The sequence below is a fragment of the Mauremys reevesii genome, linkage group 1 (assembly GCF_016161935.1).
Source record: "Mauremys reevesii isolate NIE-2019 linkage group 1, ASM1616193v1, whole genome shotgun sequence".
NCBI lineage: Eukaryota > Metazoa > Chordata > Testudines > Geoemydidae > Mauremys > Mauremys reevesii.
The window spans coordinates 197,151,703-197,179,398 of NC_052623.1; the positions used below are offsets into that span (position 1 = coordinate 197,151,703).

The 27,696-nt window shown below is 42.2% G+C and overlaps 1 protein-coding gene across 6 annotated transcripts in view; it reads left to right on the plus strand.

The window, feature by feature from the left end:
* Positions 1–26,423, plus strand: part of SH2D1B (SH2 domain containing 1B) — a 67,092-nt gene extending 40,669 nt beyond the window's left edge. For 4 of the 6 annotated variants that reach the window (XM_039524934.1, XM_039524944.1, XM_039524927.1 and 1 more), the window contains 7 exons: positions 5,224–5,373; positions 6,029–6,091; positions 14,063–14,205; positions 15,151–15,474; positions 18,644–18,707; positions 21,635–21,806; positions 25,437–26,423. In XM_039524934.1, the coding sequence (XP_039380868.1) occupies positions 15,287–15,474; positions 18,644–18,707; positions 21,635–21,806; positions 25,437–25,474 (462 nt within the window). In that variant the 5' untranslated portion in view covers positions 5,224–5,373; positions 6,029–6,091; positions 14,063–14,205; positions 15,151–15,286 and the 3' untranslated portion in view covers positions 25,475–26,423. Of the gene's footprint in view, positions 1–3,386; positions 3,636–5,223; positions 5,374–6,028; positions 6,092–14,062; positions 14,206–15,150; positions 15,475–18,643; positions 18,708–21,634; positions 21,807–25,436 lie in introns of those variants that run through there. The other 2 variants (XM_039524962.1, XM_039524970.1) reach the window with 2 other exon arrangements.
* Positions 26,424–27,696: the final 1,273 nt, after the last annotated feature.

The following is a 27,696-nucleotide window of genomic DNA, read 5'->3' on the forward strand; positions in this document are numbered from 1 at the left end:
TTGGTATAACTGATGTGTGTTGTCCTTGTCTCAGCTGGTTTTCATTGGCTCGAAAAAATCCCTTCTGTGTTTCTTGCCTTCTCTGAAGCTTTATGTGGTGAAAATGTGCATATTTGGATTGTAAAGTCAAGTAAAAGTCTGTCTTTGCAAAAATGTACCATTACACTTATTCCTATAAAGTACAGTATCTAAAAATATAGTGAAACAACTGAGTTAATTTCCATGGAATGTTGTTCTGGTTCCAAAATCTGGGAAGAATACAGATTTACATATTTAGCAAAACCACTTGGTCCTTGCCAGTAAAACTGAAATAATCCTCCAGGATGATCCATACCTATAACTATTCCACTTTCATTCTCCAACAGACTTTAACTAATGTCCTGTCATGAAAGAAAATCCTTCAGGGTTTGAGGACGGATTCTAGTGTCAACTGGATATTATCAACTTAAACAAACAACTTTCCATTCAGGTGGTTTGAGGGTCTGAATGCAGAGCCAAGGTAGAACATGGCCTCGGGATGAAAGGTGAAACATCAGTTTCAGGAGTTGGGCTAGGTAGCTTAATAAGTCTTCCATATCTCTGGTTTCTTCTACATTGCACTCAATTGGTTAGCCAATAATTGTTTGATCATGTGGTTGCTAGCATATTAGAGAATTTTACATGGTTTTAATGAGGCCTCTCTCAGGGCCTCCAAAGTTTGGTGAGTAAGCTAAGCAGTCAGAACTCACAAAATGGCTGACTTCCCCACCTCTGCCCCCCAGTCACAAATGATCACCTTTGTTCCAAGAGGTACCCCCCGCTCTTTTGGGGGGAAGGTCCAGTGTTTTGCAATCCCCTGTAAACTATTCAGGGAGGAGCAGCAGATCCACAGTATTGCCAGTGCCCAAAATGTCAAAAGTTGTGAGGTTGGCTTAAAAATCATGAGATTTTTAAAAAAATGGGGTTCTTTCTGTTTGCCACCTCATGTCTGCACTGGGGTCACCCTTTCAAGCTTTCCTTTGAACCATGAAGGCTAAAACGTTTTTATAAATTGAAAGCTGAGAATTTCACATAATTGGTTGTCTTCATTGTTAAAAATTAAGGTGCTAGGGTCTGGAAAGGGCTTTGCAATGTATAGGTTGGAGAATGTTTCTTTTTCTCTCTTTTTTTTTTCCCCCCTCTCCACAGAATTAATCAGTCCCTTTCAGGAGTGTGATCCTGAACCCAAACAAAATGGCTTTGTAGCTCCAGGTGCTAGACACTGGAGTGGATGTTGGGAAACCTGAGTTCCCATCCAAGGTCTACTACTGTTGCCTCTGTGCCTCAGTTTCTGAAGCTGTAAAATGAAAATAGTTACCCTCCTTGTAAAAATGCTTTGAGATCTATGAATGCAAAGCACTTTGTAGAAGTTAGTGTTGATGACTGAACTAGAAAGAAAAACTGGATAGAAGTTAGAAAGAGAAACTTCTATCTACATCTGCTGCATGAAATGCGCTAAACAGCTTACATACTGAAAAGGGTATTTTATTTTTGAAATTAGCAGTATTAATAATCTATGTTGGATATAAGTAAGGATGCTTCTGTGTAGTCCCCTTGTTTCTATTTCTGGCAGATACTAGTCAAGAGGAGAGTAAAGTAGTTCTAATTGCGTTTAAACTCTAGGATTGTACTGCTGAATGTCTTAACGTGTAAGGGTTAAAAAAGATTTTTCTTTACAAAACTTGAGTAGAATGTGTTCATTTTTCTTTTAATATTATGACAAGTTTGGGGGTGATCTTAACACTCCATGGCAATGTTAAAAATAAATGGAGAAGCAAAATGGATTAGAAATTAAATATTAGGAATCTAACCTGTTATAACAGTAGCTACTGAACACTGACTGCCGCATGAGAGGGACAAACTTTTTTTACCCTAATGCATTCCACAAGACCAGGGACAGGAAATGAAGTTTGGTCTTGTTAACACTTCTGTTTCTCACCTTTTAACACACCAGTCAAACTTATTTAAGCTCAACTGAGGTCAAGCTTACACTTCAAAGCTAAGTCAAGTACTTGCAGCAGTCAGGGATGTGAAAACCCCGCCACAAACCTGACCAAGATAGCAACACTGACCTTTAACTCCCAGCGCAGATGCAGCTGTGTCAATGGAAGACTGCTTCCATCAATGGAAGCAAACTTTGTTCAGGGAGGTGATGTTCCAATGCAGACTGGAAAAAAACAATATAAAAACCAAAACCCTTCCATTGGGGTAGATTGCATCTGAACTACAGGCTTACACTGATGTAGCTATGCCAGTATAGTTTCCATAGTGTAGACTCAACCTGAGTGATATGGAAAAAATCTGTGTAAACAGAGAAGAATGAACATTATATTACATTTGGCCAGTCCCATGGTTTAAAATCATGTCAGCCACCTCCCAAACCCCATGAAATTAGTTTAAAATGAGGATTTTTTAAAATTGTCTTTTTATTTCCCTTCTGGGTTTTGAGACTTAATTTGAGCCATCAAGGGTTTTTGTTTGTTTTTTTTCTGCAACTAGCAGGGCTAGAAACTTACCTTCATTTAAAAATTAAGAGCAGGGATTCTCATGTAAGAACATGATTACAGGAGCTGCAGCTTTACATAAAACATCACACACAGCGAGGCTTGCAATAACGACATCACAAGAGTTGGCTGCACTGTAATAAATGACTAAAACTTTCTAATTTGGGCCACAGTCCTTCAAAGGGATTTGCACAGATGGAACGTCCTGCCAGTTTAGAGTCCCACTGAAGTCAGTAGGACTCAGCCTGGGTGTAGGATTTTGGATTCTGCTCATGTGGATCCCTTAATAGGATCAGAGTCTTAGTACTGCAAGGTGGTGTTAGTGTAACACAGGGAAGGAATCTGTTTATGTATAATAATTAGCTTGCCAGTTTCCCTTTAAGGGTCCATATGTAAGCAGAGTTGGAATGAGCTCTACCCGGACATCTGGTGGTGAGTTGTGGAAAAGGACTTCAGGGGCTGATCTTGTTTGCATGGGCACACCCACCCCACCTAGCCGGAAGGGACTGCTTGCCCAAATGGTCACTTTGGCTACTGTGGGACCCCCCAGTTTCTTTGTTATTGGGGAAGGAGTAATAAAGGGTTGTTATCCTGGTTATGGAATCAAGGACAGTAGAACTGTACTTTGTATTTTATGATGGAGGGACTCGCCCTCAACTAAGTAACACTCACTAGGCCAGGGACATGGGTTCCAAAGCCCAGTGAACTGAGAGAGGATGGTGATAGCTTTGGCTATCATTACTTTGATCGTCTTCTCTTTCCACTGTGTAATAACAGCTAATCTTGACTCTGTTAGGAGTCTTGTTTATATACTGCAGAGCTGAAATCACTGACTCCTAAGTCTAAGCAAGTGGTTCTGAGTGTGCCAGCAACAGGGCTCCCCTAGTAACAGCTGAAATTGCAAAAATTGCTAAAGAGCTGAAATCACTGTGAGAGCTGTGTTAAGTGGGGGTGGGGGGCCTGAAGACACATTGGTGAGTGGCTAGCAGGATGGCTGGTGGAGAGGAGCGGCCAGCAGGACAGCTGACAGAGCGGAGTGGCTGGTGGTGAAGACTGTAGCAGAACCCTGCGGAGAGGTGTGGCAATTGGCCATCAACCTGAGCAGCAGAGCATGTAAGCTGCCTATCATACTTCCCCCCACTTCCACCCAGGCGGGGAAGTAAACTCTGCAGATGAACTTCTGAACTCTGAGGGCTGCACTGACCAAGGACAGGAACTGTGGGTGGGGGTGACTGTTGGGTTGCTGGACTTAAGACCCTGAGGGGAAAAGGACACTGCCAAATTTACTTGGGCGTGGGTCTTTTGCTCTTGGTTTGTGTTATGAATCCTGTTTGTGATGTTTCCCCAATATATGCTGCAATGTTTTCCTCCTTTATTAAAAGGCTTTTACTACACTCAGACTCTGTGCTTGCGAGTGGGGAAGTATTGCCTCCTAGAGGCGCCCGGGGGGTGGTGGTATGTAATTGTCCCAGGTCACTGGGTGGGGGCTCAAGCCGGTTTTGCATTGTGTTATTGAAACGGAACCCCCTAGATACTGAACCCTGCCCTTGTTGCTGCCAACTCTGATGGGCAGAAGGGTTACACATATTTAATTTAGTAGTGCAAAAACAATCTCAGTGAAACTGTATAACACGACTGAGAAATGTTTTACTATTTCTTCTTGGAAGTTGTTTCTTGTGTATTTCTTTCTCGCTAGTAAATGTTGATGTTTGAGCTGGTAGTTCAGGACTGGGATGTATGCTCTGAGCTGACTGCATTTCTTTAAAGTCTGTCACGCAACTGGAGTTTACCTTCCCATTGTCATATATTCAGTACAGCTTTAGTGTATTTGCTTGTAACAATTTGAGTGACATTTTGTTTTACAAAAGATCTTGAAGAAGCCTATGGAGCTGCTTTTAGACTATGACAGGACAATTTGTTGAATCATTTCAGCATGAAAAGGCAGCATGACAGGCTTTGCTTATTTTTCAGCAGGCGAGAAAATAACTCCTAGAAAATATCTTAGCATGGAGTTAATAGGCACGGCTGGGGAGCAGAGGGTCTAATCATGCTCTCAGAGGGTGTACAAGAAACAATCAAATAGCCTTTTGATAGCTTAGTGATTGGGTGGCTTTGAGATGGTGTTACAGGGTTGAGTTAGTTTTCTAGGTGGGTGAAAAACACTTTTTGTTTTGAAACTATCAAGCTTTAAAAATCTCAAGAATAAAAGGAGGGGTAAATTTGCTCATGAAGGTGTGTAACAACTTGTCCCTCTTCCTGGGGCCCAATAAGGCTCAGAGAGGCTTCAAGGTTGTGCAACACCTGGGTCTTTATTTACATACAGATCTCCAACCACCAGTGTCTGGCTATATACAAGCCTTTCAGGATTAGTCACTTCCTTTACAGGCATAGTCAGCCTCCGCATCCCACCCTGACTGACTGACTGACTGACTTCTCCCTGGCTGCCTCCTGTCTTCTGGGGCCCTCCCAGCCTTTATAACCTTTGGCTTATCAGGCCAGCAGGTGTTGCCAATCCTCAGGCAGGCATCAGGCCTTCTCCATCAGCCCCAGTCTGCTTCCCCTGATTGGAGCTGACTGGGAAGGGGCTAATTAGGTGTTTTTGCATCAGCACCCTGCTACAAGGCCATTTTAGTTGCAGAACCAACTGCTCCACTTACACATTTTGCAGCCACATTCCAGGTTTCTTCATTGTTTTTTCCAGGTTTCAGGTCAAATTGGTATTTGACACGCTGTTTTTTCATGTCCTCAAAGTACCTCTCCATACACAGCTTCTGGTGATATCAGAAGCACATCAAATGGAGAACAGGACAATGGAAAGGGAAAGATGCAGAGTACGGAAACGCTAACACAGGTAAGATTGTCCAAAGGCATAAATGCAGCACCGTACAGCTACTCTAAGGTGCCTTCTAGCCTTCAAATTTCTGCATGTTAATATTCTTGCAGCCCAGTGAAAGAAACAGCAGTACCTTATCCTCAAGCAAAAAATTTGTGGTTGAATGTGGTCAAAGTATCTTAGCCTTCAGAAAGTCATCTATTCAGTCCTCAGGGTTATTTCTAGCTAAAGGGTTTCTGCATTTCAATCCCTTCCGGTAAGTTGAAAATCACAAAGCTGTAGCATATGACTGTCCTTTTGCTCATGCCCCAGCATGAGTGGTGTTTCATGCTACACTTATACTACACCATATGTTTAAAAACTTATGAATTGATTGAAAAGCCTTATGAATTGATTCCCAATGAAGCATCCACCCCAAATAATAAAAGGTGGGGAAGTGGACAACAATCAAAAACAAACACAGCAAAGCAACAAATAAAAACTTGCTACACTTGTAAATGGCAGAATAAATTTATACTTGCATTAAAAAAACTTAATTTGAAGAATTTGTTAGGCTGCATTTCAAAAGTTAGAAATGCAGAGGCAACCTTAACTCTAGCAACTTTAATTTTAATCCCTTTATGCGTTATCATAGTATTTAATTACATGATCACATGCTATTTTTTTCCCACAGGACTCCTTTATGTATCTCCATCAGCTTCGTAGACAAGACCCTGAATTTACTAAGGATGCAGAGGTGGAAATTTGACACTACTCATTTTCTTTGCTACTGCTTCTTTTGTAATGAACATAGTTATCAGTGCGATGGAGGAGATTTTCAAATGTACAAAGGGCAGTTAAGCAACCAATTCACAGTTATTTCCATTCAAAACTCTCATCTTGTTCTGAGATGGAACCATATATTTAAAGTGCACCTTCAGTAGAATTGGGCATTCATTAGAATTGTTTATCTGCTGTGCTGAATTGAAACAAACCAAAACAGAACTTTATGAGCAAGAGTTACTGAGTTGTACTAGTGATACTGTCATATTGAGGAGGCCTTTTCTTTTAAGCCCCTCTTCTCAGGTATTTAACTTTCTGGAAGGATGTCATCCTCTAGGTCAGTGGTTCAAATCCAGTCAAGTAACAGAAAACTATTACCAACTGATGGCAGAGTGACCTATGAAAAATAAGTTGCTCTCAATACCAAATGTGATGGTAGCTAGGGGGATCTGGATTAGTTGTCAATCTTGGCACGAAAGCTAAGTTAGCAGGCAGGCAGTTCACCGGCGGTAGATTCTCTTTCTTTTCAAAATGATAGAAAGCTAGAAGACCAGTTAGGGATTCAGGATAATGTTGTTCACTAAGCCGCATAGGTGGCTTTATGTATAGTCTGATGGGTGGCAAGTGGCACCATGGTACTGTTTGCTGATATCCTTGGAAATCCTCAAAGCCGCTATGGGAGGAACACAAGTGGGAATTTACTAGTGCTGATTTCATAAAGTACAGTACTGGATAAAGAAGCAGTTTAACCAATTCTGTCTTACCAGAGATGTCACAGCATTTAGACCATTAGAGCTGACACAGAATGCAGTTTCTCAGTGAAGCAATAACAATGTGGTCACGCTGTTTAACAGTGCAGTTTGTGGGTTAGGTTCACCTGGAAGCCAGGTTATTTCCCAGTAAAACCATGCAAAGTGCTAGAATTGTCACTTCTACATGAGCACTGCTTAACTATTAAATGTGTTTAATCAAGTGATCAAAACAACTGGCTACAGAGGAGAAACGGATGGTAGAGACAAAAAAACTCATTACGTGTGAGCATCACAAGAATTCAGAAAACTTAGAGCCCTCTGGAATTTGATATTTATCTAAGTGAAAGCACTGTCATTCTGTTTTAAAGCATGCAACGGTAGATTAACATAGTGAAAATTAATCTTACTTACACAATATCTTTAATTTAGAAAGATCCTTGAGGATTTTGTAAACTGAAACCATTCAGGTTTCAGAGTAACAGCCATGTTAGTCTGTATCCGCAAAAAAAACACATTTGTTAGCCTCTAAGGTACCACAAGTACTCCTGTTCTTTTTGTGAAACCATTCAGTACAACTCCAATGCAGCCACCTCCAGGGTGGCAGACTGTAGCCAATGGACACCTAGCACAACCATGGGCATTTTGACCAAGGACCCAGACATGAAATCCTAATTTTAGGAAAAGCCCAGGCAAAGAAAACAGGGCTGAGGTTTTAAGGGCTCAGGAAAATTGGAGAGTACACATTATATACTGTTGCCATGGAAATCATTAGTTTGGATAAACTTTTTCTGAGAAGAGGCTAAAGCAGACCCTCTCAGCCAGTCAGACTCATACTTCCAACTCTTGTTGGAAGGGCTTGTCTACAATGGCAAGTTTTGTCGCCAAAAACTGCCCATTGGCGACCAAACAGCAATAGCGTACACACTACAATGGGACTTTTGTTGAAAAAACCTCCCAGTTTTGGCGACAAAAAAACTTCCACCCTTCGAGAGACTTTTGTCTTTTCCCCTCCCTTTACTGTCGACAAACAGCCAGTGTAAACACCACACCTTTTTTTTTTTTCCCCAATTTTGTTGGTCTCCAGAAAGTGTCCCACAATTCCTATGCTGCCGCTCTGGTCAGCGGTTTGAACTCCACTGCCCTGCAGCCAACCCGCTCCTCCTCTTTGCAAGCTCCAGGAATTTTAAATCTCTTTTTCTGCTTGCTGGCTCCCGCTTGGACCACCACTGAGCTGTTGGATCTGATCTGTATATGGGGAGAGGAGTCTGTTCAGTCAAAGCTGCGATTGACCCGTAGGAATTGGGACACACATGGGCAAATTTCTCAAGACTTGTGTGAAAAGGGCTATGATCAGGACACGCAGTAGTGCAGAGCAAAGATAAAGGAGTTGAGGAGTACCATAAGGCGCGGGAGGCAAATGCTCCGGTGGTGCACCTAAGACCTGCCGTTTCTATAAGGAGCTGAATGCTATCCTCGGTGGTGACACCACTTCCATCGCCGATACCCCCTGGATACTTTGCAGAAAGAGGGGGTAACCTGGAGGCTGAAATTCTGGATGAAGAAGTGGAGCTATTAACATCAGAGAGGCTTTGGGGAACCACTTTGACAATGAGGGGCACTAACACGTGTCTGCTTTGGAGTTGCTTCCCTGGTGCATCCATGTACAATTTTGGGGGCCAAGATCCATGCAACAAAATACTTTAGAAGCCAGTTCCCTCACTCAGGGATATGAAAAATCCATACCCTGGAGCAACATTGTTAAACCAACCCAACCATCCCATGTAGACAGAGGTAATCTGCCTTGCGGGGCAGTGTCCACACTGATAAGCTACAGCAGCGCAGCTGTGCCACTGTGGCATTTTAAGTGTAGCCAAGCCTTTAATTGAACTGGTTTCCCTAGGCTTCAACCATGCCATTGTCCTAAGGTGCTCTCTCTGAAGGGGCACACCCTCACTCTAGTAGAGAGGAGACTAATGAGCTCTTCTGGGCTCATTCAGCACCTGTAAGTCTTGTGCTGCCTGGCAGGGCCGGCTTTAGGCCTATTCCACCAATTCCCCTGAATTGGGCCCCGCGCCCAGTGAGAATCCCTTCCCTGGCTAGAGGCGCCTTTTTAATTTTTCTCACCTGGCGGCGCTTTGGGTCTTCAGCAGCGGGTCCTTCACTCTCTCCGGGTCTTCGACGGCAGTGGGTCCTTCAGTGCCACTGAAAACCTGGAGCAAGTGAAGGACCCACCACCGAAGTGCTGCCAAAAACTCAGAGCACCACCCGGTGAATACAAGCCCCACGTGTTTTTTTATGTTTTTTTTTTTAAGTCATCCCTGCCAGGGCCCCGTCGAAACTGTTTGAATTGGGCCCCGCACTTCCTAAAGCCGGCCCTGCTGCCTGGAGGGGGAGTTTAGAAGGAGAAAACCTGCCACACTCACAGGAGTGGTGAGCAGGAAGAAAACTGCTACACCCCAGAGACTGCTGACCACTGGGACAGATCAGCCAAGAGGGAGACAGTTGCAGGACTCAGTGCCCCTGAAACTGTACAGACCTGCTGTAAAGCAGGGTGCCGGAGGTAGACCCTAATTAAAGACAGTAGACCAGCTGAGAAGCCAATTGCCAACGGGCTGACCCCAGAAAGACTGCTTAAGAAATAAGCCATCTTTGCCTTTGTTTCACACTGATCCTCTGTCTCATGAGGGAAAGAGAGAGAGAAAAGGGCCTTTTGTTTTTTTTTTGTTTGTTTTTTATTGGGAAAACCGTCATGCTACAAATGGGGAAGACTTGAATTGGGGTCTGGTGGAGACTTGGGACCCCCAATCCTCTGACCCTTCCCCCCAATCCCATTAAAATGTAAGCTAGTCATCTTAATAACTCTCCATTGACCCTCATCTAACAGGGATATGACACCAGCCTTGTTAGCAGATGGCTGACTCCACATACATGGAGGCATTCAATGATATAGCAAATCCACAGGTTGTACGTAGCTCTCACATATGGTTACATCTCTTCACGCCATTCTCCCTTCAAAAGGAATGAAGCTGGGATACCACCCAAGTACCCCAGAAGAGTTCCTATTACCTCTTATTGTTTTAAACATTAATGTAAAACAGTCCCAGGAATCATCACACCAATATGCACTTTTCATTACAGATCAGTTCCCACACACGTCATACAAATCTCTTCTGTCATGATCCCACAGGATGGGTACACATGGACAGAGTTTGTGTGCCCCATATGGGCTTGTCAATACTTCTGAGTTGCTGAGAGAGCTACAAAAGGCCTGGCCCCCTGCTGAGTGGGCCTTAGCCCTGCAGGGCTTCTGGTAGATATGGGGTTCCTGTTCCCAAGTGGGGTAAAGTCTCCCCATGAAACCCCCGAGTCAAGTCCCCATCTCCTTCCCACCTGCTGAGGAAAGATGAGTGGCACTTGTTCCCCCATCATTCTCAGGTTCATTTATGTTTAGATTGACCAACCTGTTGTTATGGATTTGGGAGAAATTCCCACCATCACCTTTTTTCTATGATTCTCCAAGCAATTGCTTTACATTTATCTGGGGCTTTTTCCACCCTCTGATGAATATAATACATTTGGCTCTGTTCTTTTGCAACCCCCATTTCCCTTCTCCTAGTAGGGTTTTGATTCTCAGCACCTGCCAGCTGCACCTCAGTTTCTCCTGTTTCCAAGCAGAAGTTCTGACCACAAACACAGTTGACACTGACTTTGTTTCCCTGGTAAGGGTCAGCAGTGAGACTCCTGTTTGCAGTCTGGCTTTGTAATTCCTGCTTGCTATCTGGCTTTACTCCAAAGGACTAACAGATCGGCTCTTTGTTTCAGTCCTGAGTAGAAAGTTTAGATCCTTGCGAAAGTCTCTCTCACACAATCATGCTCATCACACTTGCAGCCACCATCAAAGCTCTATCTTATGCAGTACATGGACAAAGCGGGTCTCAGGGATAACTGGCGGTAGGTATACTGCATGAATATGGGGAGAATGCTGTGCTTTCATAATGAGCATTTTGTCCCCTGCCGTATTAGTAGCTACATTTCTTTCTTCACAGAGGAGACAGACATAACAAGAGCAAGATTCAAATTCATAATGCATTTTACCCAAGATTCTGGAGACCCCACTGCTGCATATGCTTAAGACAGCAGCTGATTTTTCAAGCTGTGCAGCAGTGCACACAAGTGTTCCTCCCAGTGGTGCGGGAAAGCCATATAAATGAGAAGTGTATTGAAGACACCATCCCTTGGAGGGTTTGAACATTGTTCTGTGACACTTGTTGTGTAGCACAGTTCCAAAATAACATTGGGTGAACTCCGAAGTGTTCCCTGTGACCATTGTTACAAAGGCCTGTGCCAACAGTTACCATTAGGGTTGGCTGAAAAACTTCGAATGAAACATTTTCCCTGCGGTAAATGGAGTTCCATTGAAATCAAAATTTTCCACAGGAAAAGATCTACTTCAGTGGAATTTTATATTGGGGAAAAATCTAAACTAAATGTTTCAGGTTGATCTCTGTATCTGCCTGAGCTGCTGCAGTGCCTCTTGGGAGATGTAATTCCAGGTTCCTAATGTCTCCATTCTCTCCTGCACATCCAACTCTCCAGCCAAACTACATCTCCCTTGATGCACCGTGGTCTCTTCTTCAGGAGAGTAGTCCTGAATGGGCAAGTACAGATACTACCGGAATACCTCTGCCAGCAAGACTTCACGCACACGGTGCATGCGGAGGATGCCATTTTCAAAACTAAACTGCGTCCTCCATGTGGCAAAAGTGCCAGAACACTTCCAGCACATGCCACCTGAGAGGCTGAGCTGCCTCATGCAGCAAAATGCTTCCATCTGGTAATGCTGAAACATTTCATTTTGGTAGAAAATATCTAATCTTATTCTTTCGACATTTGTGAATCAAAATTTTTCACATCTTATGTATAGGTCAAAAACCAATGTTGAAATATTGGAATTTCCTGCAGGATGGAAATTTTGGTGGTCAATCTGCTAATGGTATTGTGGATAAGGCTGCAGTTAGGTATGTTGCTTTTTTAAATTCTGATTTATCAGAGGCAAATTTGGATGGTTATTCTGTTTCCTAATTCCTTCATAAAAATAAGCCACTTAGAGAGTTATGGGATCAAGTCTCCTCTTAGCTTTTCAGTTTGGAGGCAATCTAATAATATATCTTTATTCTAGTGTTGCAAAACTGACTCTAGTAACACCTATTATCTACAGATCTTGGCAATTATATTTGTTTCTTGAATTTACATTGTGACTATCCTCTTTCAGTCTGAAGATCTGATTATCCTGCTGTAACAAAGAGCCTGTCTACAATGGAAAAATCTATCTAATTGGAGAGCCCAGTTACAATGAGGCAGCATACTGAATAGGCTTAAAATGTGGGTTGGTCTTGCAATGTAGATGAGACCAAACTATATACCTAAATCATACTACAGCCTTGGACATTATAGACTTCAACGTGGTCTGGTAATATGTTGAAAACCTAGTTTGGTCGAGTTTGCACTGTAAATCTGAGTCATATTTTAATTTTATGATGCTATTTTGAGGGGGGCCTGCATCATGGCAGTTTTTCACATATTACAGAAAGAATCACAGATGACAGCAGATAGAGTTGGAGCTCAGCATTGTTTTTCTTCTCCCACATATCCGCTTTTATTATATGGTCAAAATACAAATGACCACTTCCTCTATTTCCTGTTTTTTTCTGTTCACATGCTTAGCATTTTGTTAATGTTGCGTGTAGTTCAGACATCTGTGCCATCAGATCCCATACTTGTTAGGCAAGTTCCTCTCTGGTCCCCACCATCAACTGTTCCCAGCAGTGCTTTGTTGGCTGGCTCACATATTTGGACTTCCCAAAATTTGCTGGCTGCCTTTCTTCCTTCCTATTTTTCTCTTAACTGAAGATGAAGTAGAATTGGGTTTGATATTGAATTCCTTTTACAGTGTGAGCCAGTCTAGTCTGATCCATCTGCTCAGCAGTCACTGTTCCTCTCTTGACAGTTCTCTGTAGCAGTTTCTCCAGCCTCTGTATATAAGCTGAAACCTTCTTGCTCCTTCACTGTCGGACATTAAGGAACTTAAAATAAATATCCTCAGAGTTAGTTGTGTTCCCAAAGGTATGATTGAAGGCCTCTAGGCCAGAGGTTCTCAACCTTTCTCTTTCCCTCGGCCCGCGCCGCTTCCTGCAGCCCCCATTGGCCTGGAGTGGCAAACCGCGGCCAATGGCAGCTGCAATCGGCCAAACCTGCGGATGCAGCAGGTAAACAAACCAGCCCGGCCCGCCAGGGGCTTTCCCTGAACAAGCAGCGGCCACTGGTGTACAGCACTGAATGTGGGAAATGTTCATCTTCAATGGGGATGGAGTTTGGGGCGGGGCGGGGGGAAAGCAGGTCAAAGCGGGATTTGAAGTGAAACCCAGGACTGTGGGGAGGTATGGTATTTACATGTGCACTATGCTGCTTTGTCCCTCATGATGTCAAAGACCTTATGGCTTTCTTGGCTCTTAATCATTCTTAGAAGGGAATATGGGACTAGGATTTAAATATCTGATTTTTAGCTTCCAAGTTTGAAGTTGGTTCCTTTGTAGCCAAAGTCAAACCATATATTCTTAAACAGCTATTAGTAAAAAATGGCATGGAATTATGTAAACTGAATCAATATAAAAATGTGTGTGTGAATCCCCAGTATATGAAAACTTGTGACAGTCCTTCCCAACCCCACCCTAACTCTTGTTCACATCCAAATTGTCTGTAAATAGAATAACTAGATTCTCAACAAAATAGCTCTTAGGTAACCTCAAATGATACATCTGAGACCACTAGACAACACTGAACTGCAGGACCCTGTGATCTCTGACATGGTACTGGATTTCTGTGCTAAATTACTTTACAGATCAGCCCCTCACTCCCAACTAAATGTTACAAATGTATGGTAAATAACACATCCTGCAGATCCCTAGATGATCCTTTCCTATCCAGAATTGTCTAGGGATTGCAGAGCTGTATTGCTTGGTGAATGGAGATCTCTTTTGTCACTTACAGGTCTTTCCACACCGCCCAGTTACTTAGGAGCATTGGTACAGTGTGGCCAAATAGCATAGTGCAGATTCCCAGTTTTAGAATGGTAATTCTTTTAAAGTTAACATTTCAATCTGGGAATGAGTAATGAACTTCATCTTTTGAATAAGGAACTGGGAATCTGAATAAGGAAGTGGGAATAAGTGACCAAACTCAGCCAACTGATGAACCATCTCGATCTTTCTCATCGTGCCAGTTATCGATGTAATGATGCAGCCAAGTTGACCAGATATTGGCAGACAGCAGAGGAATGGTGAGACTTGGGAATCTTGGGTTCCATTCCAGGCTCTGGAGGGGAATATATTTGAATGGGCATAATCTCACAGACTATTCTGTCCTAGTTCTGTGTGTCTCTTTCCTCTTCTACACTTTACAGGTTTCTTAGACTAGTCTTAGTCTCTTTGCTTTAGTAGTCCTAGATTCCTCCTCTGGATTTCCCTTCTTCATCCCAATCTAATCCCTCCTTTGCCACACCCCCAAGTCTGCCTCTTGTCCCTTCTGCATTCAACTCAGAATGCTTCCTCCTTCTCCATGCTACCTGGGCAGTAAAAGAGAGACCACTGAGAACACAAAAAAGACAAGCTCACTGCTCTCAGTTCTGCTGCCTGGGAGACAGGGAACAGCAATTCCAATGACTGGGAGCAGCAATTCCAATGAAAGTTCTGCTCTGTCCCTACATCCCTGGGCTGGCACATGCTCAGTACAGACTGAATCTGTACAAATTTAGCTGCCAGACTCTAAATAGTCTCTGCTGAGCATGTGTGAGTTGCAACATTTTTCAAAGAGTTATAATTTGGCCAAATTTGAGCAGATTTTCATGAGGACAGCAGAAGGTACATCCTTGACAGCAGAGCAACCCACCGCTCAGCCAAATTTCACATTCCATGTTCTAAATCTTGGCTGCACTACAGCTGCTCCACAAAATGGTTGTGTACAATTTTTAACATGGGTAACGCATGTTTTTCTCTAATTTTGTTCTCAAATAGTTGAGCAATGTTAGCGGATACTCCCCCCACGCCTGAGGTGCACAGCTGACAGGGAAAATATCAGCCCAATAGATTAAACTTTGCCAAAGCTATGAGCATTGGAAAACAGGGTCTTATAATGAAACGTTGGAGGATGGAGCCTATTTCAGTTACACCATTGGCCATTTCGCATTTCCTGTGTTGATCATATTCATTTGATCTCTGTCTGCTAGAAGAGCTTTCCAGACGGTCAGTAACAACCACACAGAAGAACCCACTGACACATGCAATGCTTCAAGAAAAGCTTCTCCTAGCACACAGTTTCAGTTTCAACATTCTCTAGCCCAACTTCATTTTCATGCCAGACTGATGAATTCACCTGGAATCAGTTATAAAGGCAAGGGGTCTGGTTGCTGTTCTTCCATGGAGTTCCCATTTTATCATGGAAACATAACGAGAAAAAACTGTGAAGAATTACTAAGCAAGAAAGGCAAGGATGGCAGCTTTTTATTACGAGAGAGTGAGAGCGTGGCAGGAGCCTTGTGTCTTTGTGTTTTGTAAGTACTGTACTTATACTTAAAAATTGTATTAATTTTAAGACAATCACAAGTGGAAGTTATTACATCCTTAAAAGTGAATAAGTAGCAAATGTGAAAGTGATCTTACAGGCCAGAAATTTAAATAAGCTGCATATCCCTAGTTAGTGTACAAAATACTTCTGCAGAGGAAAGAGGCACACATTGCCTCTGGCATAGGAGGGAGTGAAGACTTTGGGCATGGGGGGGCAGGGCCGACGAGAGGGAGGGGAAGCCGGTACAAATTACCGGGGCCCGGCAGTCCAAAAGGGGGCCTGGGGCCTGCCTTCATTGGCCCTATTTAGCCAGTCCACTCTTGCTGGGGGGCCCGAAAAAAAATTTTCACTAGGGCCCGAACTCGTTCTCGGCAGCTCTGGGGCAGGGGAAGCGGTAAACACCTCTGGCATGAGGGAGGTGCCGTAGTTAGAAGGCCCTGCAATTGAAAAGGTTGGAAGGGTGGTACACACAGGGGCGGCTCTAGACCCCAGCGCGCCAAGCAGGCGCTTGGGGCGGCCGTTTCCCGGGGGGGCGGCATTTGGCTCCAGTTGAGCTCCCGCCGGCATGCCTGCGGCAGGTCCACCGGAGCCCGGAACGAGCGGACCTGCCACAGGCATGACTGCGGCGGGTCCCGTCTTCCCGCGGCTCCGGTTGAGCTCCCGCAGGCATGACTGCGGCAGGTCCGCTGGTCCCGGGCTCCGGTGGACCTGCCGCAGGCATGCCGGCAGGAGCTCAACCGGAGCCGCGGGAAGAGGGGACCTGCCGCGGGACCGGGGAAGGGCGGCGCAGCGCTCCGCGCTGCTTGGGGCAGCCTACTTTCTAGAGCCGCCCCTGGGTACACAGGATCCTTTGCATACTGCTGGCATGGTAGTATGTTAAAGATCAAGTCCCATATATATCTCTAGCTGCAGTCCAGCCCAATCAGATATACTCCAGGTTAAAGTGACCTGGCTCATTATCACACCTGGAATCCCCATGGGCAGGCCAAGCTTTAGGGTTCTGGGTAGCCCATGTTAAAGCTTGTGCTGCCACAGCTTCATTGTTCTGGGACCTGAGCTAGCTAAATTAAAGTTAGCTTCGGTATGTCTGCTCCATCTGCAGTCACACCTATATTTATTTAAATGTTTTCTACATTTTCAAATATGCTTATTTCAATTACACAAAATACAAAGTGTACAGTTCTCACTTTATATTATTATTTTTATTACAAATATTTGCACTGTAAAAAGATAAATAAAAGAAATAGTATTTTTCAATTCACCTCATGCAATTACTGTAGTGCAATCTCTTTATCATGGAAGCGCAACTTACAAATGTAGATTTTTTTTATTTTTTTACATAACTGCACTCAAAAATAAAATAATGTAAAACTTTATAGCCTACTAGTCCACTCAGTCCTACTCCTTATTCAGCCAATCGCTAAGACAAACAAGTTTGTGTGCATTTACAGGAGATAAATGCTGTGTCCGCTTCTTATTTACAGTGTCACCTGAAAGTCAGGACAGATGTTCACATGACACTTTTGTAGCCAGCATTGCAAGGTATTTATGTGCCAGATATGCTAAATATTTGTGTGCTTCTTCATGCTTCCATGCTGATGATGCTCATTTTAAAAAGTGTTAATTAAATTTGTGACTGAACTCCTGGGGAGGAGAATTATATGTCTCCTGCTCTGTGGTTTTACCCACGTTATGCCTTATATTTCATGTTATAGCAGTCTCAGATGATGGCCCAGCATATGTTGTTCATTTTAAGAACACTTTCATTGCAGATATGACAAAACACAAAGAAGGTATTAATGTGAGATTTCTAAAGATAGCTACGGCACTCGACCCAAGGTTTAAGAATCTGAAGTGCCTTCCAAAATCTGAGAGGGATGAGGTGTGGAATATGCTTTCAGAAGTCTTAAAAGGGCAACACTCCGATGGGGAAACTACAGAATCCAAACCACCAAAAAAAGAAAATCAACTTTCTGTTGGTGGCATCTGACTCCGGTGGGGGCGGGGGGGGAAATGTGCATCAGTCCACACTGCTTTGGATCATTATTGAGCAGAACCCGTCATCAGCATGTCCTGTGGAATGGAGGTTGAAGCATGAAGGGGCATATGAATGTTTAGAGTATCTGGCACGTAAATATTTTGCAATGCCAGCTACAAAAGTGCCATGTGGGCAGCATTATATCCTGTAAATGTAAACAAACTTGTTTGTCTTAGAGATTGGTTGAACAAGATTTAGGACTCAGTAGACTTGTAGGCTCTAAAGTTTTACATTGTTTTATTTTTGAGTGCAGTTATGTACATAAATAAAAAAATCTACATTTGTAAATTGCACTATCATGATAAAGAGATTGCACTACAGTACTTGCATGAGGTGAATAGAAAAATATTGTTTCTTTTATTTATCTTTTTACAGTGCAAATATTTGTAATCAGAAATAATAATATAAAGTGAGCATTGTATACTTTGTATTCTATGTTGTAACTGAAATAAGCATATTTGAAAATGTAGAAAATATATAAAAAAAATTTAAATTGGTATTCTATTATTATTTAACAGTACAATTATAATTGTGTTTAATCACTATTAATTTTTTTATCGAGTTAATTTGTTTTGATTTAATTGCTTGAGTTAACTGTGATTAATTGACAGTCCTAATATAAATCTAATGTAAAAATGAATGTGTGCCCAAAACTCTGCAGTAGCCTTCTTTCATGGTAGTGCTTGAAGGAAAGTGTTTATAAATGCATACAATACACTTCAGGTGTCCTTTTAGAAAGGTAAATGGACACTATTTCTGTTTTAAGGAACTCCTGCTTTTTTTTTTCTTTCAGATTTAGGCTGCAGAGTTAGCTTTGGAGTATCTACCGTCACTAATTAAATGGCTAACCATTTTCTAAAATAGCTGTTTGTACAAGTGACATACTTTGTACTTTAGAAGAGATTTAAATGGTATGTAATTGTTGTTAGCAAAAAATGTAATGACAGACATTTCCTGAGATTGACTCCCTAGAGTTTTATTCATTTATTGTTTTAGCTTGGTTTACATTAAAAAAAAAAAAAACTTCCACCAAAAGGTTTAGATGTAGTGGTGTCTAGCCATTGGTCTTCCTTGAACGTTGATAAAACACAACTTATGAAAGGGTATCTTTTCACAGCTTTGAACAGCTCATCTACACTTATCGAATCTTCAGGGAAAGTGAAGGTTACCTTAGGATTCAGGTAAAAAATGTCATTTCAACTGCAAGAAAAAATATTGTTTAATGTCATTTTCTGAATAAAAAATCATATACATAAAACCTCACCTTCACAAGGTATTTTCATACCTGCATTCTACCCCATACAACCCTTGACAACACTTTGTCATTACCCACTAGCTTGGAAGTAACACACTACTGCTATTTCCACAGTAATCTCTTTGTATCCATCATTTATTGTGTGGCTTGCCCATAGCTACTGATTTGACCATGTCTTTTTGACAGCATAAAATCTATCTCTTGAGTATCTACTCACATATTTTTTCTTCCTTTTTCTGATGGAATGCGCTTCCATTTCACCAAAGACATTGCTGGGTCCTGTGTACAAACACCTTGTGCTTCTGAATGTTAAGGGATTTTGAATTTTAGAATTAGTCCTTTCCTTTTAAAAAGATCTAGATATAATATTTTTGTGTGACTGTAATGCTCCGAGAGGTGCTTTTGAGCATTACTGATTTGGGCTGGTTTCTAAGCAAGGGCATTCTGCTTTATTTTATTTTATTTTATTTTATTTTATTTTGTTGCCTTCTGTGTCTATACCACAGAGTATAGACTGCTTGCTAGGATCATCTGGGGATATCTCACCAAACTAATGCACTGGCAGTCCAGGGGCATCAGGTATTGGTGGTGGGTATTTGAGTGGAATTTGATGGCCTGTGTTTATTCATTTAGAAAAAGTTTCTGTCCTTTATGGTTGCAGAGCAAAGCTTGCAGACAAACTGTTCAACGTAAAGACTATGACATCAGAAGACAAAAAGAACTCAAAAGTACTTTTAAAAAAGTATCCCTTTTAAGCCAATCTCCTGATTTTGGAACATTTGGAATTGGCATTACAGCATACCCTTTTTTATAGGGGGATAACTTCCAAGCCTTATATTTCCCACCATAACTCTCGAAAGCCTTCTCCCCTTGAACACAGCAGCCTGGGCCCTCAATCACAGGCATGACCACCTCCTGAGTGTCTCAATGCTGTTTACAATGTTGGGCAGAGACAGGGGCAGCTCCAGGCACCAGCACGCCAAGCGCTTGCCTGGGGTGGCAAGCCACGGGGGGCACTGTGCCGGGCACCGCGAGGGTGGCAGGCAGGTTGCCTTCGGCGGCATGCCTGCGGAGGGTCCGCTGGTCCCATGGCTTCGGCGGACCTCCCGCAGGCGTGCCGCTGAATCCGCGGGACTGGGGACCTCCCGCAGGCAAGCCACCGAAGGCAGCCTGCCTGCCGTGCTTGGGGCGGCAAAATACCTAGAGCCGCCCCTGGGCAGAGAAGACTGCTATACACCCAGTTGAATGTGAGGGATGATGTTTGTAACGTGAACTTTGATTCCCTAAGGCTTTGTCTACACTACCACTTTCGTCGGTAAAACTTTTGTCAGTCAGGGATATGAAAAAAACACTCCCCTGACAGACTTGAGTTTCACCAGCAAAAGTGCTGGTGTAGACAGTGCTATGTTGACAGGAGAGGCTCTCCTGCTGACATAGTTAACGCCGCTTGTTGCGGGTGGTTTAATTATGCCGGCCGGAGAGCTGCTGTTCTGGGGAAGCAACAGAAACATTTAGAACAGGGTGAGTCAGATTGGCTATTTGAGAGATTCAGGCAAGGTGTACACTAGAAAGTTTCCCTGGTGTAAAAATGTCTGCTAAGAGTGTGACCTCTCTCTCTCTTTTTTTTTAAACAGTATTTCTTGACTGGCACAAGCCTCAGTGTAGATGCAGATATATCAATATGTCTTATTTCACTTGGAAAACCAAGTTTATAAGCTATAGCAGAAGCACTTTTTTTGTTTTGTTTTTTAGGACATAAGCTGTTTCTACACTAGGAAGATTGGTTGGAACAGCTATCCTGGCAAACCTTTTTTAATGTAGATGAGGCCTACACTGAATTCAGGCTGGGTGCCAAGAGTTCTGTGGCTTCCTAAAAGGGCAGAGCCAAACCACATTCCTTTAACTTAAGAGGAACGGCTATCTGTTTTAGCTTGTAGCAAAGCGTCAGACTAAATATACATGTAGGCTGTTTACTCTAAAATCCTTTTCTCTCTAACGCTTTTGATCCAACTGGTAAATACAAATACTTTGTTTTAAGGAGGCTTTTGGTCACTATACCACTGGTCACAGATTCCCAAAGGGCAGAAATGCAGGTGCCTAAAATCCAGTTGGTCTTACAGGGTGATAAGTGGTTGGTAGACACAGGGTACAAGCACCAGATCCCAGTTTTAGAGTGGAAGACTTGTGTGATTCCACCCTAAGACAGATAAGGACAAGAGTTGCATCACCAAAGAGGGTGCACTCAGAGAGACCAGAGAGGGGACAGAGGTACAGCTAGCTCTTTAGCTGTGACATGAGCACTTCTCTATATGATAAGACTGGTGCTTTTATAAATAACTGAACATTTTATTTTTATTTATTTATCGGTCACCAAATCTGTTCAGCATTCAGTTAAGAATGAACTACTGGTCATGCACTTACTGTACTCTGACTGACTAGGGTGACCATATGTCCCGTTTTGGCCGGAGAGTCCCTTTTTTAAGCCGTGTCCTGGCCATCCCGACTGTTTTTGGCAAAAGTAGGCGTTTGTCCCGTTTGCTCTTGCAAACCTGATCAGTTGGCAAGAGCAAATGGGACAAATACCCACTTTTGTGAAAAAAAATGGGGTGTGGAGGAATGTGCGAGGGTGGTGAGCTGTGATGCCAGCCCATGCCGGGGGTAGGCAGGACTCGGGCGGGGGGCAGGCAGTTCTTGGGCAAGCAGCGACACCAGCCCTGTGCAGGGGCTAGGGAGAGCTCGGGCAAGTGGCTCAGGCCAGCCCTGCGCCAGGTGGTGTTCCGTTTTCCCTTTGGGAAATAGGGTCACCCTATGGATGAAACATACATGCAATGGCAATGCTTTTTTTACTTTCAGACTTCTGAAGATGTTCCAAAACGGGTCTTCAAAACAATAAAGGACTTAATATACGCATATGAAAAGCCAAATCAAGGACTCGTCATCAACCTTCGCTACCCAGTAAGGAAACCGAAGCCCCCAAGGAGGAGAGTAAGGAAATCCAAGGTAGAGGTGGATGTAGATTATGATGGTAAGAGGTTTATTTCTGTCTTTTTAGCCTAGTGCTGGATTGACCGTTCTGAGAGTGAATCCCTTCTGTTTCTCCTCAGTACACAGAGAGCCCAGACAGCAGTTCTACACATTTCCCACCCAGTCCTTGCCACTGTGTTTCAATAACACTTTGAATCACATTTAAGAGTGAGAAGGGAGCTCTGTCAGCCTTTCTTAGCCTGCCAATAAAGGTGCCATTTAGTACAATATAATGGCAACTCTTAGAATAGGTGTCCGTGTCACAATGAGCAGGCATGTGAAAATCTATTCAGCCTACTGTAGATGGGTAAAACTGAGGCACAGAAAGGTTTTAGAATTCATCTAAACTCTCTTAATATGTCAAGGTGAGAGTCAGGAGTGATACTCAAAGTTCTTGCCTCCGATGCACCCTCCGGATGGTTATAATCTTAAGTGCTATGAACACAGGCTGGATCTGAACCCATGAGTTAGAGGCAAAATATTTTGCATCCCCGAATCATTGAGTCCCCCATACTTGATTTTAAACTTTCTTTTTATTTCAAGATGAAAAGCAAAAATTATATATTCTGCCTAAGTGATCAAAATCCTACCAGTGACATTAGCAAAATAGCCCCCTAATGAAAATGGGGAGAAAGACAAACTTAATGACTTTGATGGAGTTGGGATTTGACCCGTAATGTTTTAAGATTTAAATAAAAATATTGCCAATATGCATTACTTTAGTATGGTTATTTACAATATAGTTCCTATAAGGTTCTGAGTCCACTGATTTCAGTGAGAGACCGGGTCCTAAATTACCTTCATACCAAAAATGGCACAAACTAACTACATTATCTTTGAGGGCCTAGGGGAGAAAATATAATCTAACTTCAAATTCATCGTTTTTTTGTTTTGCCTTGTGTTCTAACATCATAAGTAGTCTTAAATCCAAACTGTCCTAAAAATAAAAATTTAGGGAGGAAGTACGGTCCTGTGGTTAGGGCACTGTCCTGCAAGTTGTAAGACCCAAGGTCAATCCTTGCTTTGCCATAGTCATCTTCTGTGAAGCTGGGCAACTCACATTGTTTCCATCTCAGTTCCCCAATTGTAAAATGTGCCTAATACTTCACGAAGGTGTTTAGGATAAATACATTAAAAATTATGAGACTCTCAGATATAGTATATTTTGATTGTTGTCGTAAGTCTTTACTGTAACATGCCCTTGGTTTTGTTAGGATGAATTTAGTAAGAGTGGTAACTGTTAACCCGGACAGTGCTGTTGACACAGAGCAAAAGACTTTAAGAACTGCTGAATAATGCTTAATTGCTGAGTTAATCAGGCAATGTGAACTGTCATTAGAAAGGTTTCAGAGTGATAGCCATGGTAGCCTGTATCAGCAAAAACAATTAGGAGAACTTGTGGCACCTTAGAGACTAACACATTTATTTGGACATAAGCTTTCGTTGGCTAAAACTAACAAATTTATTTGGGCATAAGCTTGTTGCTTATGCCCAAATAAATTTGTTAGTCTCTAAGGTGCCACAAGGACTCCTCATTGTTTTTGTCATTTAAAACCATTTCTCCATTAGAACTGCTTACCCATAAGAGTAAATGCTTATACCAGCAAAAGTGTAGGAATCGTGTATGCATGACAAAAGAGTCCTCACTTAGGCACACTGGCTATATGAGTGTAAATTCACGGAGTTTCCAATCCTCTGTGTGAGTTACACCTCTTGTGGGTAGCCTGGAGCCCTGAATGGCGATCTTTGAAATAGCTCCAATTTAAGGTGAAATGACATTTTATGTTTAAATAACAGTTTGTAAGGGTCAAAATCATTAGTGAAACACAGGGGTAGACTTAAAATGACAAGTACATGCTAATAGTTAACTGAAATATATTTTTACCTGAGTCCCTCAGTAAGAGCTAAACCCTATCCCTCACATCTAAAGCGGTGTAAGGAATACAGCTCTTGCATTGCTTTACAGCCTTGTCTACATTGGCACATTGCACCTGTTTTTCAGCAATGGTGCAGCTACCCTGGTGCTAACAATGGTTTAAAAATACAGCTCTACCCCGATATAACGCTGTCCTCGGGAGCCAAAATATCTTACCACGTTATAGGTGAAACCGCGTTACATCGAACTTGCTTTGATCCGCTGGAGCGCGCGGCCCCTCTCAGAGCGCTGCTTTACCGCATTATATCCGAATTCGTGCTGTAACAGGTTGCGTTATATCGGGGTAGAGGTGTACTTAGATATCTTCAGCACAGCATCAAGAAGACTTGCTCTGGGAATGCCTTGAGCCCTATGCCTACTGATGTTCAACATGTAGATGCACTGGCACCAGCAATACCATTGCCAACAATAAAGGGTAGTAAAGTTGCAGCCTTATTTATACTAGCAATTCAGCCTCCCCGCAATTGCCCAATAGCTGGTAGCCATGGTGGGACCACTAGGGTAGATCAGTTGCCATCTAGACCTGCTCTGAGCTGAGGTGAAAGGCACTGAGCAGGTCTCCTGGCATGGTGGCTACAATGCTGGTCTAAACTAGAGCTCTCATCATTGTTAGCACGAGGGGAGCTCTACTGGCAGGAGAGTAATGGCGGTAAATTTTAAGAAAAAGGCTAATCTATAAAACATGCTATAGTATCTGATGCTAAAGCTGCATCGGCTCTTGGAAGAGAGAGACTGAAGCCTGAACTTGGCTCGTGGCCTGGCAAATACTTAATGCTTAGAGTGCAGGCATTTCTCATAACACTTTGGGATTGGAAACATAGTTTGTATTTATTTTTATTCCATTTCTGTTCCTTCCTACATAAAGCTCCACTTTGCAGCAGCCTTGGCTCCTGTGTAATGCTACTGAGTTGTACAGATGAGTTGAGGTTAAAAAATAATGTTTGTCTGCAATTGGATACCTGGAGAGGCCACTGGTGCCTCTCAAAGGAAGCCACAATATCTTTTTGACAGCTATCTGTCCAAGATCTACAAGTAGCTGCGCCTCTGCTAAACTTCCTTTCTCTCACAAAATTTGAACACGTGAAAGTAATATACGAAATGTTCAGCGCAGATAGCTGCTTGGAAGGACATCTAAGCTAATGGAGAGGGAAATGAGGGTCTGAAGAGCTCAAATCTCATCCTTGTCCCCAACTAAATACAGAAGTTAGTTAGCATTACATTTATTATTCTCGGACAGAAGGAGTCTTTACAGTTGCCTTTCTATTTGGAACTATTGCACGTAGTGGAAGGATATGTTGCAGCAATGGCAATCAGAGCCACTGACCTGTCTTGTAAACTGTTTCCACTCAGCTGATTATTTCTTGCTATGGGGCATTCCTAACTGTACTTCATGGATATGACAGTTCAAGAACTGAGCTGTCAGGTTCTGGAGAAGAAAAATGCAGAGTCTCCGCAGCTTGAGTTTCAGACAATTTCACTCAGATGAGTGGCGGAGGAGTGGTCTTGGGGGGGTCAAATCTGCAAGACCCTAGTCCTAACTGGAGTCATATTTAATTGGTGTCCAGAACATTGAATGATTCCATCTCAAAAACCAAAATAAAATGTGTTATTTTAGAACAAGCTCCTCTTTCCTCCTCCTAAAAGATCATTGGAATGTACAAATGATGACATGCTGTTATGCTGCTTTCTTTACAGAAGTTGAAGATAGAGATTATGTTGATGTCTTACCTTAAATCAGCTGGGACCTGTTTTTTTGTCAGAGGCCACCTTTTATCCTACCCCCCATCTCAGCAGATCAAATGTAAAAAGCTTTCTCTCAGAACTTAACTTTGCACGTGCCACATCTGCTGGCTGGACATTCTCATCACTGGACTTGTGCCTCTGAAATTCACTCTCCTGGGCAGCTCATCAAAGTAACGGACTTGTACTCTTTGGGACACAATACAAGTTATATTTATTTTATTCATTATTAGAATAACTTGTTTTTATTTTTAATTTGTTATTTTCCTTTTTGCTAACTGAAGTTCTAGCTGCCCTGGTCTGCAGCATGTTAGAAAATAGTAAGGTAAATATGTTAATTGCATATGGGTAGATCAAATGATAATGGCAGAGCTGAAATCTACTATGATACAAACTCTATAGACTCCACAGAATGTTAAAACCATGTTTTGTTGTATTTTCATACTTTGTGCAGGAGACATTTGTTTTGCCTCATTTTCAGCTAACTAGATGGTGTATTCAGCTTCAGAATCTTTAATGTCTTGAAGGAATAATATCATCCTGTAGCACTGATACAATCTAAGGCTGCTGACAAAAAAGCATTGACAAGTAGCAGCAACTGAAAATAGAGAATATTATTGTACAGTGTAAATAAATGCCCTGGACTGTTTTCATATCTATCAATGGTATTGTTGAAGATTTACTTTGGGACTGCAAGTTTTACACAGATGCTTTTATGAACAGTTTAATTTTTTTATATTTAATATTTGTTGCATGTATTTGACACAGCATGCAACAGCAACAAATGGCTGTGTGGTGACTATATTTCTTTTTTTAAACAAGAGTTGGCTTTCAAGAATTAAATCAGGGATCTGCTTATTGTACAGCTTTGTTCTGAAGGTCACTGCTTGGGGAAGTAGTGTGTCTAATGGTAACTGCCAGAAAAGAGAACTCAGGAATATTGACTGGCAGAACTAAGAACTGAAAATGGATTGTTCTGTGACCTCTGGCAAGTCATTTAACCTTCCTGTGTGCGTTCCACATCTGTAAAATGAAGATACAGAGGCACGACAAAGATTGTTTCTTTAAGGTTTGTAAAGGGCCTTGAGATCATCAGGTAACATGCCATAGAATTGTGAAGTATGACTATTGGCTTGTTGTAAATTTAAAGTGCTGGTGATTCCACATGTTGGAATCAGAGGGTATTTGCAGTGTTGTGATGCAAACAGATGTTTAAATTAATCTTTAGAGTTAAGATGAGTGTAGACAGCCAAAACATTGATTTGTCTGAGAAAGTAAGTGGTCGCCCAAGGGGAGAAAAAACTGTTCTGTATTGTAGGGAAAATCTTACTTTAAAGAAATACAGGGATTAATGCTTTTTATATTAGTAGAGCTCCAGCACCCTGCTCCACATTCTATCATCAGACTGCTACAGCACCGCTGTAGCACGTCTGTGTAGACACTCACTACAGCAACAGGAAGGATTTTCCTATCACTGTAGTTAATCCACATCCAGGAGAACCAGTAGCTTGGTTGGCAGAAAAATTCTCCCATCAACCTAATGCTGTCTACGCTAGGGATTAGGTCATCTTGTAGGCCAAAAGCCTAGTGGGAAGAAATTGTTTCAAGTAAAATTGTACATTATTTTGCTTATTTTGCTGTATAATTTATTTTGCTAGCGTTAAATTAGTAAAATATATAAATAAATAAATTAGCCTCAAATTAAAAGCACTAGCCCAAATCGTAGCCTTGAATTAGTAAGAAGAAATTGTTCTGAGTTTATTCTTTACTAATTGTGTTTAATAATTGTTTTTAGAAGGATGGAAATTTTATGACTGTAATTGCTTTATTTACTGTTTGGTGTGTGTGAAGAATGTATGGTAATTAACTAAGAAAGAACAGCCAGGTAGGTCGGATGGTCAAGAAGGGAGTGGAGGAGTCAAGAGGCACCAACTTTCACCCAGATGGAAAATTAACGACCCTAAAGCAAAGGCATATACCCCAAGAACAAGATAAAGAGTGAAGCCAGAGGGATGAGATAAGAAACAGCTGCGAATAATTCCCAGTAACAACCCAAATAATGCTAATTAAAGCAACCTTGAACAGCTCCGGTGTAACACAGCAAGGTCCAAAGACTTGTATGGGAACTTATTACTATAAAAAAGGGTGTATTGCCGTAGGACTTTGGGTTCATTCTGCATCAACGTTGGAGCTTTGAACGCGTTTGACAGAGCCC